The sequence below is a fragment of the Malurus melanocephalus genome, unplaced genomic scaffold (assembly GCF_030028575.1).
Source record: "Malurus melanocephalus ecotype Western Australia unplaced genomic scaffold, MMel_1.1 scaffold_365, whole genome shotgun sequence".
NCBI lineage: Eukaryota > Metazoa > Chordata > Aves > Passeriformes > Maluridae > Malurus > Malurus melanocephalus.
Window position 1 is genome coordinate 396229 of NW_026623597.1, and position 15881 is coordinate 412109.

Consider the following 15881-nt stretch of genomic DNA (forward strand, 5'->3'; position numbering starts at 1 on the left):
GGGGTTGAAAAACAGAAGTTGTACTGTAGATAAGTTTTTACTGGCAAAGCAAAGCTCACAAAATTGAACGAGTGATTTGAGCATCTAGATATTGAAACAAATCAGCCGATCAAAAGAAAATAAAAATGAGTGCATTGTATGYTTAATTCACAAGAAACTATAACTGTTCTAAAATAATAATTGGAAAATAYTTGAATTATTTTTTTCTGATTATTATTCTATTTTAATCTGTAGTTATCAGAAGTTAATTTTTTTTTAACTGCTGTAAAGTGTAGGCTTTTTTAATAACTAGATAATAACCATAAAATTTCTAAACCGTAGATTAACATTSAATAATAAGTAACAAGAATAATTAATGAGGCTGTCATATAGAAACATTTTCAGTTTTGCCAAGTAGGAAACTCACAAACAAGAGAAGGGAATGACTTTCCTATGCAAGTAAGAGGAGGTCTAGGAATTTAATATGGGCCTCTCAAGCCTATTCTTAGTATCTTTCCTGTTAAGTAATACTGCTTTAATTTACAACTGCCAAATCTCCAGTAATTTGTGGTTATARTACTTGTGAGTTCAGATGTCACAGGAGATACTTTATGAAAGATAAAACAGAAGGAAGGCATTTGTAACCTTAATTAGTGTTCCAGAAAATCTCCTTAGACAAATTAATTCATTTAAACTTAATTAATATTTTCTATAGCACATTTTAGTACTCACAGAGGAGTTTTTACTCCTTTATGCTTTTTTTAAAGAGGTCTATTAGAAAATCTCTTTTAAATAAAGTTATTTACCARACATAAACTCTGAACTATATTCCCATAAAAGCTTGTCCAAAATACAACTTTAAAGTCATTAGTCTGATATCTCTAAGAGTTTCAAGTGTGATCTTTTTCATCTCATTTTTCTTTACCTTGTTCTAACTGGGCAGGGAGAGCTCAATTCCTCCCTTTATCTTTTGCAMGTTTGCTCTTTCCAATCAATTACTGCTGATTTTCCTGAAAGAGACATTAAAAATTTTTCTTAGCATTGATTAGGGTAATATGAGTCCTGCTAAATCTTTTCCTAGTATTTTTTTTTTTGTTTGTTTGTTTGCTTCTTGGGTTTTGAAGTTGTTTTTTGTTTTGTTTTTTTTTTTACATGTTGGTCATACAGAAATGAGAAGGAGAGAGAAAATCATCATGCTTTTTGTTTAAGGGAATGTTTAGTCTAGTTATTCCCAGAGTGGACTGTGATGATGTAGTGAAGACAGTATAAGTGAAAATAAAAGCTTGGTATTTCTGTAGCCCTTGTACTTTATATTGATGTCCTCCACTTCTGTAAAAAATTGATGTTGAATTTTGTAGTCCTTTGTTAGAAGACCACAGAATGAGATAAAATAACTTTAAAACTTTATCTTGTTGAAATACACAGATTTCTAAAAAGGGGAAGCTTTGTGTTTTTTTAATGCATTTCGTCTGAAACCTCAGAATTATCAGGAGTGAATTCTCAGGAATGATGAGCAATTTTCAGTGCATTAATTTGATGTGATCAGTTGCTCCTTGTCCCTTCACTGGTGTGCCATTTTCTCCTGCTCCTCTTCCCTTTGCAAATTTCTTCAGGACTTGCATTTTTCAGAGTGTTCCTAAGCATTAAAGCACTTGAACTGGAGCCTGACTAAAGCAAGTCCCACCTGACCAAGCTCTAAAATGGCTACTGAGGTCTTTTAGTGCATGGGAAAGAAGGAATATACAGCATAGGTTCCTACAGCAGTCTCAGACAGATCCCAGCCTAGTACATAAGACTGAGAAATTGAATTARTTTACACTCTGCAAGATGAACTAAGAAGGAAAATACTATCTTCTTATTCTGTGTAGTTTTATATTGTTTTAGTCTTAAAGTGCAAATTCTGATCTGATTTTCAGTGTTTGTAAAATTATAGAAATCTAACACTTGCAAATATTTGCACAGAAACTAATTTTTGTACTTYTTTCATAAAAATTATGTGAAGCAGAATAATACCATGTTACAATATACATCCTTCAAATAAGGCTTCATTTAGCAGTTTTCATGGCATTTTTTTCTCCTTTCTGCTTACATTATACAGCATTTTGTCCATACCACATTGGTCACTTCTCCATTGTTGGCCTGGGCTTTGAGGAATATGTGAGTACTGTTTTATAATTTCCAAATGAAAAATCACACTATTTTTGTAACATCTTTCTACTTCTATTTGTGGTTGCAAAAGTAACTTGGAGTATGTCTTCTTATTAGTCTTTCAACCTGTTTGAATCTATGATTAMAAATGTTGTCTTACTCTTTCCCACTTCCTCCATTATTTACATCTCAAATGACGTTTCCTACTTCTACAAAAACTGTATGTGTCCTCAGGGTTTTTTTTTACAGCTTGCTGTTCCTTGTGTACATTTTTAACTTGTGTGCTAGTTTTTGTAGTGGATATAATAGGTGGGGAAAATTAGGGGATAATGAAATAGTGTAAGATGACACTTTGTTTCGTATATTAAGGTTGTTTCAAGTTGAAGAAAGTAGTTGTAATGTAAATGTAAACATTATCTACTCTTGATGAAGATACAAAAATAGTAGTAAATTATTTTTGGAATATGTACAAACTAGAGAAATTTGGCATTCTTCTTGAAGAGTTGAAATTTGGAATTTATCTTAATTACATGAAAAGGAGATGTAATCTTCTAAGAGTCTGATAAACTTTCCTGGTTTTTCCTCTCTACTCCAGGTCCAAGCATCTCACTTTGAAGGCCTGATTACAACTATAGTTGGATATGTTCTGCTGGCAGTGACTCTAATCGTTTGTCATGTATCCTTTTGTTGGTAGTTACCTGGTTCAGATTTGCATGTAAATAATCTTTCTGGCCACACTTGGAGGCGGTACAGACATGATGCAGGTGCAATTAACTTACCGTTTTTCTCTGCTCTTTAATGAAATTAGAAGGAAGGGTCTTTTCTGTTCTCTTGGAATTTAGAATTTGTCAGTGTGACTGCTTGCTTTCAAATATTTGCATAACAACTTTAAAATACTTGTCTGACAACACAATCAAGGACTTTTATGCTTGCTTGAAGGTCTATCTGAGAAGTGTAGAATCGTTTTTTGCTCACTATCTTTGTGCTTCTGCTGTGGACTGTAGTTGCAGCAGAAACAGATTATGAAAGGAGGGATTATGAAAATATGTGAGGTATGATGGGAGATTTATTCAAGTATTTTTGATCCTGCCAGATTTTTTGAGTATGAATTATTTTAGTTTCTTTSTTATGTCTCTGAACTACAGAGAGTTTGCAGCACAAATTCCTTTGTCATTATTACTTAATTAGAGAAAACTACTTTCTGTTGGTTGTGGAAAAGTACATCTTGGAAGCTAGAAGGAATTTATTTGGTCACAAGTAATAAGGCAGTGTTCCAGCTGCATATTTTTATGTCAATTTCGATTTGAAAGAATTTGCATTTGTTAACAGTTTTCTGTTCAAAARTATATGAAGTTAACATCAACTTTCTACATCAGTATACCAATGTGCAGTGCAAATGTGGTAAAACATTAGTTGATTGGCATGTGGGTTTTGCGTCCTAAAAAAAATACCCTAAAACTAACTCCCAAAGTGCAGTATACATCCAGCTTTTCTTGGAAAAGTCGAGAATTTAATTCWCATTTTTGGAAGGAAAAGCTACTGCTTAAAGTAGGTCTGCAGGTTTTGAACTTACTTACTTGTGGCAGATGCTTTCAGAGACAATTGTTTATTTCTTGAGAAAACTTGGGGTTGCTTAATTTAGGAAAAATGGCATTATTAATAATTATTTCTTTATTTTCTTTGCATGTTTGGGTGTGTTACCTGGCACACCAGGTCGTGATTTCCAGAGTCACAGCCAATTTTGAAAATAGAGCCCTGATAAAACACATGCTTGTTATTTCATTTTTCTCTTACAAAATTTCCTGTTGCTAAAAGCAACATTATACAGTGTTTGATATTAATTGAACTGTTACAAAATGTTTTCCAGTATTATTTTCTTGACAAAGCTGTTCAGGGTTTGGCAGCACTTGTTAAGTTCCAGCGATCACGTCGTTTACTAGGAGTTTGCTATATTGTTGTCAAGGTAATCCTAATTTTTTGTGTGAGAAATAAAATCCTCTCCATTTAAGATGACATTATCATTTTCTTAGCAATTTTTGTTAAACTAGTGAGTTGTTATTTTCTTTCTTTTCCTAAAGGTTTCCTTGTTAGTGGTGGTTGAAATTGGTGTGTTTCCTCTCATCTGTGGCTGGTGGTTGGATATATGCTCCTTGGTAAGAACAGAAACAAATGGGCTAAAATCGTTCTTAGCAGTGTTTATATTTGTAGAAAAAAGTTCTGATGAAAGAGAGTTATTAATACAAGTTTGACAGCACTTATCTGTTTTTATAAACAACATTTCCAGAAGGAATGGGTTTTTTAGGCCCTGCCTAATGCTAATTTTGTTTTTCTTTACGTTACTAAATACAAATTAWCATGCTGTTACTAAAATAATAAGATCCTAATCCTTTTTACTGCAGTTACAAGACTGTGATAATGAGCTTACTTACAGGCAAACTTGTGCACTGAATAAGCATCTTTATGTAGCCATCTTATGTGAAATGGTAATGACTTGGTATTTTAAGTTGTCCAGTTATTCTGTTTTGGAAAACCTGCCTGCTGCATTTCCTTGGAGTTAAGAAGAGCAGTTTTTCTATCCTGAAAAATACTGACTGATAAATTTGAAATGGAGAAAATTCATTTTTTCTAGCCTTAGTAGAAACAGAGTTTTACTTGAGGAATTATTTGCTTCCATTGTAGTGCCACTTTGAAATGATTTATACATATGTAGGGTCTATTAATGATTGAATTGACTTATTTCTCCTTTCTGTCAGAGGAAATAAATTGATCAGAAATTGATTTTTATTTGCTGTTCTTATCATATCCCTTTTTCTCTAATTAAATGTTATAACTATTTACATGTTAAAGCRAACATTTAAATTATGCTTAGTAGTATATATGAACTTGGGTAAACAAAATGAAGGGTTGTGAATGTTTGCTAAACTTTATTTACTGCTTGCCTTCTTCTAGGAGATGTTTGATGCCACTCTAAAAGACAGAGAATTGAGCTTTCAGTCTGCCCCAGGCACAACAATGTTCCTGCACTGGTTGGTTGGAATGGTTTATGTCTTTTATTTTGCATCCTTCATTCTTTTACTAAGAGAGGTAAGTCTGTCAGGACAAGATTGATATGTAACACAGAGGCTTAGATACAGAACTGTTAAATCTTTCACGTGTGGGTATTGCTGCTRTCGTTTTTTGTATGTATATTGGATTCAGTTTTATATAAAAAGGGCTATGCAGGTACTCTACTGCAGTGAAAAATTATGGTTTTGAGTATATTTTACTTAGAAATTTTTGGTTTACCAAATACCTCTTTAATCTGAGTGTTGCCTTCAAATTAATCCAAATACATTTTAGTTGTTTAAGATCAATCAGTATTTGAAAATTAAGCTCATATTTGGTTATTGCTTCTCTGCTTCTTTGTGATAATACTGTCTTTATTCTATTTCTGTGCAATTTTGTTGAATCTTGTCAAAGAATAACCCTATTACATTAAAACTTACCTTCTATAGCAGTGTTGTTCAAAATGAAAAATAAATACAAATATTATGTTCTCCTCATATATTGTTTTTCTGTTTCCACTTCAGGTATTGAGACCTGGTGTCTTATGGTTTCTCAGGAATTTGAATGATCCAGACTTCAATCCTGTGCAGGAAATGATTCACTTGCCCATCTACAGACATCTCAGGAGGTTTATCTTATCAGTGGTAAGGACTTACCTCAAAGCTTTCTTTATTTAAAAAGAAAGCTTCATATGCTGGCTCCCATATATAGTTTCGTGTATTCAAAGAAAATAATTTTCACAACAGAAGTGAACTAATACTGGAACAGTTTGCCAAGAGAATCTTCATCTGTTGATACCCAAAACTCAGCTGGATAAGTTTCTGAGCAGCCTGATGTGTCTGGATCTTCTCAGAGCAGGGTTTTGCGGAGAATTGGTTGGGTTCCAGAGGTCTCTTCTAAACCAAGTATCTTGTGCAAAGTCACAGAAAGTGTTTGTGTGTTCAGAAACAAGTGTTTATTATAATTTGGATATAATTATAATATCCATAGTATTATCATTATAGATATTGTAAATCATATAACTTTCATGATGCCCTCAGTTGTTGCAGTGAACTTGTGTCCAGTTCAGCTCAAATAGTGCAGCAGGGGAGAGTAACTTTCTAGCTAAATTTTGGATTGGATTCTGCTAATCTAACCAGTGCTGTCTGTTTCCAGATTATCATTATAAGATAGTGAAAACCATGAGAGTTTTTTCACTTTGCATGTTTGTCTGAGGTTTGCTGAGCATGCAGTCAAGGAAGGGTCTCACACTGTCTTTGACATGAATGTCACATGAACTGTGTAAATTGACACACCAGGAACATTCTTTGATGTACTGTATTACTACACCTGATGTGCTTTGAGCAGTGAATGCTCAGGAAGATCCTGATTCTGTTAGAGAGGCCTTCAGCACCTGAGCAGAGCTGACCTTTTCACCTTTCAGGGYATTTTATCCTTAGATAATTGTAATTCTTCAGCTGCCTGAAACTTTGTGGTWCAGCAGGTGGCCTAAATACAGGTAAAGTCTACTGGTTACTCATGGTCTCACTTACGTTGTCACACTGTATTGGAACGGGCACTTACTTGAACTTCACCTTTTGATTTGCTCAGCTAATTCAGAACTTTCACTAGTCTCATGCTGGAATATGGGACCTAAAATGGTAGTCATTTATACCTTACCGTATCAAAGAATAAATCACACCTTTCAAGCTCTATTTAAAAGAAATGTCTTGTGTCAAACATAAACTACTAAATTTCAAGAAGAATGGGATTTGATTTTTCTTTTTGACATAGTTAAACTCRATTTGGTTTTTACATTTTTAGTCTCTAGTGGTGCATTTATATGAAATGGAAGGAGGTGTTATAAATGTACTTAATTTTCCATCTAGTTCCTTAAGGAAACAGGATTTATAAAAGTGCCTTGTCTTCAAGCACCTGATCTTCCCTACTAAATTTTGGTCTTTCAGTTAATTTGAAATGAGGAAATAAGAACGGAAAGGTCTTTTGATGCTTCATTAAGTTGCTTAAAAAGTCAGCCACTTAGAAAAGAGAGGAATACAAAATAAGTAGTCCTGGTGTTGGGGAAGTGGGGAGAAAGAACTGTCTGACGTTGCTCTAGCTGTCAGCAGGCTTATTCAGGTGCTTATTCAGCTGCAGTCCTATTTGGCAGGGACATCGTAGTGTACTGCTCTGCCTGCCATGGAATTAATTTTCTTCATAGCAGCAAATGCCGTTCTGCACTTTGAGTTAGCAGTTGAAACAGTGTTGCTAACACAGGCCTGTGGCTGGACAGTGCTTGCRCGGCATGCAGGCATTTTCTCTTTGCTGCTCTGCCCTGGTCCTTCACCTGCAGTGAATAATTGCAGGTTAGGAGGAGGGTATACCTGGAACAGCTAACCCAAACCGACCAAAGGGATATGATGCCATGCTTAGCAGTAAAAGCTTTGGGAAAGGAGGAAGGGGAATGTTTATGGCTATGGAGTTTGTCTTCCTGACTTCCCAGAAAGTTGCTGATTGTCTGCTAATGGGAAATAGAGACTTAATTCCTCCTGTTGTTTCGATTGTGCACTTGTTGCTTTCTCTATTAAATTGTCATTATCTCAGTCTTGCCTGCCTTCTGTTTTGCCTTCCCCTTCAGCTGGAGAGGGGAATGAGCAAGCATCTGAGTAGGTGTTCAGCTGTTAGCCAAGGTTAGCCCACCACATCCACAGAACATGTCAGAGAGATGGGGGGAAGCTTGGTTTGGTTGTTTCTATTTGGACTAACTTGTTTACTTTCTTATTGCAGATTGTCTTTGGATCAATTGTACTGCTCATGCTCTGGCTTCCTATACGCATTATTAAGTATCTTCTGCCTAACTTTCTTCCATATAATGTTATGCTCTACAGGTGAGCTTTTTTTTTAAAAAAGGTGGAGGGTTTTCAGTGTTTCTATAAATGGAAAAAGTGAATTTGTACTCCCTGAGCATTAAAGTGCCTTTTTTTTGTTATTTTATTTTCAATTTATTCTTCATTGTTCTATGAGAAGTGAAGGGTAATGGATGTGGCTACATCATACAATGTGACAAATGAAAYGCTACTAAAAAAAGAAACATTTTGTGTTCCGTCAGGATAACTGTTTGGGGCTCTATGCCCTCTAAACACTTCCCATTTCAACTTTCTGATAGTGATGTTCCTTTCATGTTTGCTTTTACACACTCATTCCTGATTATCATTGCTTCAAGAGTAAAAGAATATCTGTAACTGCAACTTTTTAATGCTAGCAGTTTTTTTTCTGTTTCTGAATAATAATTGAAATTGTAGCAATAGAAGCAAATGGMGCAAACTGTATTCTCAGATATAATCTTTCTCAATGCTTTTTCTTAAATTTTTTATACGCCAAAGTGCCTAAATACTTATGAATGTCTAACCTCTGCTCAGGGTAGTATATGGAAAAATGTTTGCAGAAAACTAAATATTTTCCTTCATCCAGTGTGTTTTTYTATTGGGGTGGCATTAACAGGATTCAGTGTAAAAGATTCCTATTGGAATGTTCCTTATGTTTGACTTCCTGCTCTTCCCATTGTTTCTAGCGACGCTCCAGTRAGTGAACTTTCCTTAGAGCTGCTTTTGCTTCAGGTTGTGCTTCCAGCTTTGCTAGAGCAAGGACATACAAGACAGTGGTTGAAAGGTCTTGTACGAGCATGGACTGTTACTGCTGGATACTTGCTGTAAGTACAGAAATCCAAAATCAGCTCTAACTACTGTGCCCAGTTTGGCTTTTAAACATGAAGGCAGCTTTTGAGAAAGTTATTCCARCAAGCAGCTTTAATAGCTCTTTTGCAGATAAATACATGATGAAAAGCTTCTATAGTGATTGCTTTCTTCTAGGCAATCTGTGTACCTACTTCTGAACTAGCCTTTGACAAGTAATTATTGTGGTACACTACTACAACATTTGCTTAGTGAAGAAATCTGTAAAAGTATGATTAACATCTTCTTAACTCCCTATTATATGAAATAAAGAGAAAAATGTCAGTAGAGAGCTTCTGTGAGTCATCTGAGTAAAATTAATGTGCACTTCTTGCCTTTCTTACTATAAGAAGGGGGGGGGAAATGAAAAGGTATTTATGACATTGAGCTGAAGAAGTGGGCAACTTGAAATTGGGGATTTTAAAGTTCAAAGTTCAGACTGTAGAGAAGGATAAAACCATATCTTTATTAGATATAGTAAATTACTGTACTGCGAGGTGGAGTTATAGCATTTAAATTATTTTTTAGTTCATTTGTTGTTTGCCAGATTAGTCAAGAAAAAAGGAAGGTTGATTTTGTTTTTGTACAGCTTTCAGTTTAACTTCAAAGGATACTGGCATTCTCCCATCATTATTTTGGTCATTATTGCACTCTTAGGATCGAGATTTATTCTTAGCCAAGTTCTGTCTGAGAAACTGAGTGAATGAATGAAAGACTTTTTTCTTAATTGTCTTCCAAAATATTTATTTTAGTTTTTCATAAGGAAACTCTCCTCACCCCTTCTTCTCTTAGATTACCTTTTAAGAGGTTTTTATTTAATTTCCCAAGTTTTGATTGTGTTTAAGTATGATGCAACARGAGAGTTTTGGAGATGATGATAGAAGTTGCTTTCCTTTCTCCACTGTTGCAGCTTTTTAGGACAATCATCAATTACCTCTTCAGCAATTTTAGTTTAGCAAAGATGAAAACCTTTTGCTCCATTTTTCTCAAAAAGCAGACTCTTGGGAAAATGTTTTCATTGCTAATAGAATATCTACATACATCTTACTCTGCTAAAGCTGAGTAATATTAAGTTCTAAATGTGAGTACTGGGTTTGGGTTTTTCTAATCAGACTCAAATTTTGCTAATGATATGTGGGAAACCTGAACAGAATATTTTTTTAAAAATAGATTGATTTTTTCCCTAGGATAGATATTGTTAAAGGGGTGTGGATGGGTTTTGAGCAATTTAGCATCTTCTTGGAAGACTGTGCCTGCCTCTGTACTTCTGACAGCACATCCATGGCAATGCAGCACTGTCCTTGTACAGTTTCTATTTGAAGGCGCCCTTCTTCCCAATAGAGCTTAATGACAGTAACATAAAAGCTATCAGTAGGGCCGTGTGCTTACATGAACTGAAATATCCAGGCCATTTTCCTTACATGTGCCCAGCAACTTTAATACAGGTAATACTTTTAAAGCAGTCATCCAGATAARTGATCTTTCCTTGTGACTGCATTCCAACTGCACCAACACCAGCATTTTTCTTCTACATTGTCTTTATGATGACATTCAGTACGTTATCAACAAAGGCTTATTTTACTTTWTCAAGAGTCTTCCAGTGTTCCTTTATTAGTTTTGTACAACCTGTATGCATTCTGAGGCCTATATTTCTTTAAGTTTCGTATTCATATCAAACAGAACAAAACTGAAATTTTGATTGTTACAGGGATCTTCATTCTTACCTACTTGGTGATCAGGAAGAGAAYGAAAACAATGCAAATCAGCAACCTAACAACCAGCATGCTCGCAATAATAATGCCATTCCAGTTGTGGGAGAAGGTCTCCATGCAGCCCATCAAGCCATACTTCAGCAAGGAGGACCTGTGGGTTTCCAGCCTTATCGCAGGCCTTTAAAATTCCCACTCAGGGTATGTATTTCTAGCACATTAAGAGAAAAGAAAAAGTGTTTGAAGAAAATGTTTTTCTAAGAAGATTTGGCCCACGTTATCAGAAGTCAAGTGGTGGGTCCTGTTTTGTATGGTTTGCAGCTTTCTAAAACACAGACTTGCACTTATTCTCACATATGGCTTTTCTCAGCCTATAACTWAACATTTTTAATTACAATTTTATTTCTAGACCCCATATATATTATCTGTGAATTAATGTCTTKTTTTATTCAAGTTGGTACTGTAAAGAAAGGCAATAAGCCCCCCTCAAACAGGTGCTTCAGGTGTGCTTCTAACAAGACATGGCTTTCAAGAGGGCATGCTGTGGTCTTGTAGCTGAAGTGTTTTGCTTTATTAGGAAAGTAGACAGAGAACTTCTGTTGCTAATGCATTCCTATTAAAGATAGAAAGGCATTATACGATACTTGAAAGTCCTAAATTCCTAAAACAAGCAAGGAAATTTTTTTGGCAAATACTTGTATTTCTAAAATAATATGCAGCTTAAACTAAATAACTATTTAACTAGATAACTAGATAACTATATTTAACTTTGAGTTAAATATAAACTTCACCACAGCTCACTTACTGTGGTTTCAGGTGTAGCTCAAGAATGGAAGGAAAGGCTAACATTAGGTCATGGTGGTAGTGCTTCTGAAGGTTTCTTTCTTTATACCCAAAAGTCTCCTGAGGACATCTGGAAGAACTTCGTCAGCAAGGTTCTCCTTACAAAACCATTGTCTTGCTCATAKGACATACAGAGCTAGAAACCTTTCAGGATTATTTGGGAGTCAAACTGGTCAGTGCAGAAATTAAGAGCTGTTTTTTTTTAATGTGACAAAACGAAGAACTTTAGTCATTCTGGATTCAAATATTATTTTACTGTTGAACAGCTGATGCAAAGTCTTAGAAGTACGCAACACTGCAGGTGTTCTGCATGGAYTGGTTAGATTTCTTATTGCTGATTTATTTATACAGTGAAACATCAGTATTTGAACATCCTACTTTAGCTGCCTTTCTATGATGGTTTATTTTTTTATGCTGAGTTTCTTGGGGTTTGCTTAAATAACTTTCTTACAAACTTCCTTTCCTTTTATTTTCCTTTTTCAGATATTTCTTTTGATTGTTTTCATGTGCATAACATTACTGATTGCCAGTCTTATCTGCCTTACCTTACCAGGTGAGTCTTTTGTGGTAACAACTCAGTGTGTTGCCATGCCCAACCATGGCAGATGTTTTGAAACCACTATTTAAAGTTAAAGGGCAAAACCATGGAAAATGGTCTTATTTTTAATGGTTCATCATCAATTGTAATAATCTAAAAATCTAAATGACAGAAATTGCCATTCCCTTTTTGATGTAGGATAATTATCCTTTAAGGACAGGGCTTCAGRTGCTGAGACAATCTCAGCAGTATTGAGAGAAAAAGAGAATTGAAACTCTTGCACCTATTTTACTGTTTAGAGAAGGAAAATAKGTAGATTATTTCCAGGTCTTCTACAGTATTTTCTTTATTTAAATATTCTGAAGGTGTCATTATTGAGTCCTGTGAGGAGCAAGGAGTTGGACTCAATGATCCTTAGGTGTTCCTTCCAGCCTGAGATATTCTGCCATTCTGTGATCTTGACTGGTCACTAGGAGATTTTGTGAAGTGGCGTATATATCACTTTTAAATGTCTGAATAAGTACTTTAAATCAAAAGCACTTGGTGGGGTTTTTTAATAATTTGGARTTAATGAAACAATGTCAACCTGCCTAGATTTCATAATCTGCTGTATTACCATGTAATTTTGACCTTCTTGTAGTAATGATTCTGAAGTCAATGATGGCCTGAGATCAAAGTTACAAATTCTGTGATTGTTTTAATAGTAGTACATAAAATAATTCCACTATAATACTAGGGAATGAAAACACTTAAAAAATTGTTCAATTAAGAAATTCATTTCCATTAAGAAATGAACTGCAGCAAATGAGTCTTCCATTTTTGTCAGAGAGCTTCAGCAGCCCCCTCACTAAGTGTTAAAAAAATAGCATGAGGCAGTGAAACAACCCAAAGATAGCTGATACAATTTGAGTTCAAGCTTATGCACTAATGTATTATTGCTCTTGCAGTTCTGAAAATAAGTGTTTAGGCTCTGAACAGGGCAGTATTCAGTGCTTTGTTTTGCTGTAGTTCAGGTCACATTTGTCATAGTGAAATTCTGGCTGGAAAACGATTCCTGTGTGTCTATTTGGCCTAATTTCTGAAGCTATTTGCATAGTACTTCACACATTTATGCATYATGAATATAGTACCAAAATAACTGTTTTATGATGAATAATATTTGTGCACTGATATTTCACATAAATTTGATAAGTTTTTTTTTAATGGGTATCCATCCCTAGTACATGGAAAAGCATTGCTGTATTTAACAATGCTTGTGTTTTCAGTGTTTGCTGGCCGGTGGTTAATGTCATTTTGGACGGGGACTGCCAAAATCCATGAACTTTACACAGCTGCCTGTGGTCTKTATGTCTGTTGGCTGACTATCCGAGCAGTGACAGTGCTGGTTGCCTGGATGCCACAGGGTCGTAGAGTGATTTTTCAGAAGGTCAAAGAATGGTCTCTCATGGTGAGTCTTGAGAAAAATTTCTACTGAATTATCAAAAAAGTAGCCAATGAAACTTATTTCATTTTTTTGCTTGCAGGCTTTACTCTGTTGTGTATACTGCATTTTCCTTTTCAGACCCTTTTGCAACTTACATTCCCATTGCATAGGCTAGCTATTTTTGGAAGGCAATCAGTGTAAATACATTGTGTATATATATGTTTATATATATGTGTATATTTTTCTGTTTTCCTTTGAAGGTGAATATATTGCATTATTATCCCATGTGTTGTGTGTTCTCAAAGACGTCTACCGGGGAGCTTAATTATTTACTCATTTAGTAATATGAAATTATCAAATTAAAAAACCAAATATAGCTGRTAGATTATGATGACCATATCTCTACATAATAGCTTGATGCATGTTTTCAAAAAGATCTTTATCAGTTGCTGAACTTGTGATGTTCAAATAAAAATTATCTTCAAAAATATTTGAATTATTAGGAGTTCAGATTCTAGGCATGAAAATATATTTATACCCCACCTTTTTATCTTGTTTTGATTTTGAGGATTTCTTGCCCAAGTACAATGTCTTAAACATCTATAGCATAAATGGTATCTTGTTATGGACATTTTAACGTGCTTGTTGAACTGTTACACTGCTCTTCRTGTACTACCTTTTTACCCAAATATCTCGTCCATCATTTTCATTTAGGAGATCTTAGCTTCTTTAGGAAAATTCAGAACTAAAACATGCTCTACTGTTTTTTTGTGCCTTCTCCTTACTGTGTTAATTAAATCAAGCTACTTTTTTTATGATACATTTAAATTAAGAGAATTCTAGAATAAATAAAGATTCAAACACAGTATTCTGAGTCTTATTTTTAAATCAAGTATTCAAATAATGACTGAAATTTTAAGGTTTGTTTTGCTYCGTAGAAAAATTGTCAGTTTTGGAAAAAACACTCAATTTCTCAACATATGAGAATAYGTAATATAATGAAGTGTTATTGGATAGTATTCCCTATTGATAACAATCAAAAGTRATTTTATGGTTTAGAGCTATATGAATACTAGTGGGCACAGTTRTAGTTTTTTCTGGAAGGGCACAGAATAGGACCCAATCTTGAAAAATATGATTGCAAAACTTTGTATGTAGTAAAAATTATTTCTAGGGGTGTATATGTGTGAAATAGAGGTCTGTGTAGGTTTGGAGTTTTTTCACCARAGCTGTGTGTTTGTGTGGATTAAGTTACATTTTTGAGTTGAAAAGAATCTTCTGATAAACATATTATTTAAATGTCTTGGGTTTTTTTTAGATAATGAAGACATTGATAGTGGCTATACTGCTAGCTGGTGTGGTTCCACTTTTGCTTGGTCTTCTGTTTGAACTGGTCATTGTTGCACCTTTGAGAGTTCCTTTGGATCAAACACCTCTCTTCTATCCTTGGCAGGTCAGTTGCTCCCATTCTTTGTTGAGGTAGGGAGTATGGGCTGCCTTGTTTCATGTGGATTCGGGTGCTTCAGAGCATTTTCACAAGTATGTATATATGTGGCAGAGAAAAGGCAGCCAGTCTAGAATTGAGGATTATTTGAACCAAAAGGTTATACTGAGGAATTTAAACTATAAAAAGATGAACTGTTGTGAGATGACATCAAAGGATGTATTTCAGTGATGAGCTACTTTTTCAGTAGCATAATTGCAAAGTTATATAGGAAGTTAATTTAACTGTATGTATGTATGCACAGATGTGCATACTCTGATTGTTTTGGAAAGCTTTCTGCAGACAGTTATGCAGCAAGAGGTTGAGGTAATTTTTTTTTTTCCTTGTGAGGTTTTAGTTCAGTGATGAGGCACATTATGAATGAAATTTTGTTATACTTTAGGATCATGCTGATTTTGGGTTGAGTTGTTAAATCAATGCAAAATTTTGAAGTAGTCATGTTTCGTTATTCTTCAGTCAAGTCTCACAGATTGAGTACAAATTTCTGCCCTGCAAGTTGGTAGAAGAAATGAAGGGTTTAATGACAAATGGTCCCATCACCTAGGATGAATTATGAAAGAAGTCATAACTCAGCTGAGGGGACCATAACTCAAGACATCTGAAATGCAATTACTAAATAACAGGAAAGTGTTCAGGGATAGTGACTTTCTAAGCTGCCCACAGACAAGCTTTCATTTACATTCAGTTTCCAAATGTTTGAAAGCCAAAATACAAAGAAAAAAATTGACTACTAATTTCATTATTCCATTATTTTAAAATCCAAGTATATTTTTGAGCTGAGTAGATGACCAGAAAATCAGGACATCATGTAATTACAGTGATAGATAATCATGGTTTCCAAACAGTTTTGGAAAGAATTTTTAATGCTTGAGATTATAAAAATTCTTTACTTTTGCATGCTTGTTCTTTAAAAGTTTTAAAAGTAGTATACTGAAGAATTTTATTTTCAYGTGGCAAAAGTTCTTCAAAATAATAGGATAAG

The 15881-nt window shown here is 34.6% G+C and overlaps 1 protein-coding gene across 2 annotated transcripts in view; it reads left to right on the plus strand.

Annotated features, from left to right (window-relative positions):
- MARCHF6 (membrane associated ring-CH-type finger 6) overlaps nucleotides 1-15881 on the plus strand; it is a 42795-nt gene that overhangs the window by 20344 nt on the left and 6570 nt on the right. For both annotated transcript variants that reach the window (XM_057378596.1, XM_057378597.1), the window contains exons 11-22: nucleotides 2078-2136; nucleotides 2723-2803; nucleotides 4022-4090; nucleotides 4206-4280; nucleotides 5077-5211; nucleotides 5697-5816; nucleotides 7939-8039; nucleotides 8723-8860; nucleotides 10591-10792; nucleotides 11918-11987; nucleotides 13238-13419; nucleotides 14714-14848. In XM_057378596.1, the coding sequence (XP_057234579.1) occupies nucleotides 2078-2136; nucleotides 2723-2803; nucleotides 4022-4090; nucleotides 4206-4280; nucleotides 5077-5211; nucleotides 5697-5816; nucleotides 7939-8039; nucleotides 8723-8860; nucleotides 10591-10792; nucleotides 11918-11987; nucleotides 13238-13419; nucleotides 14714-14848 (1367 nt within the window). The remainder of the gene's footprint in view (nucleotides 1-2077; nucleotides 2137-2722; nucleotides 2804-4021; nucleotides 4091-4205; nucleotides 4281-5076; nucleotides 5212-5696; nucleotides 5817-7938; nucleotides 8040-8722; nucleotides 8861-10590; nucleotides 10793-11917; nucleotides 11988-13237; nucleotides 13420-14713; nucleotides 14849-15881) is intronic.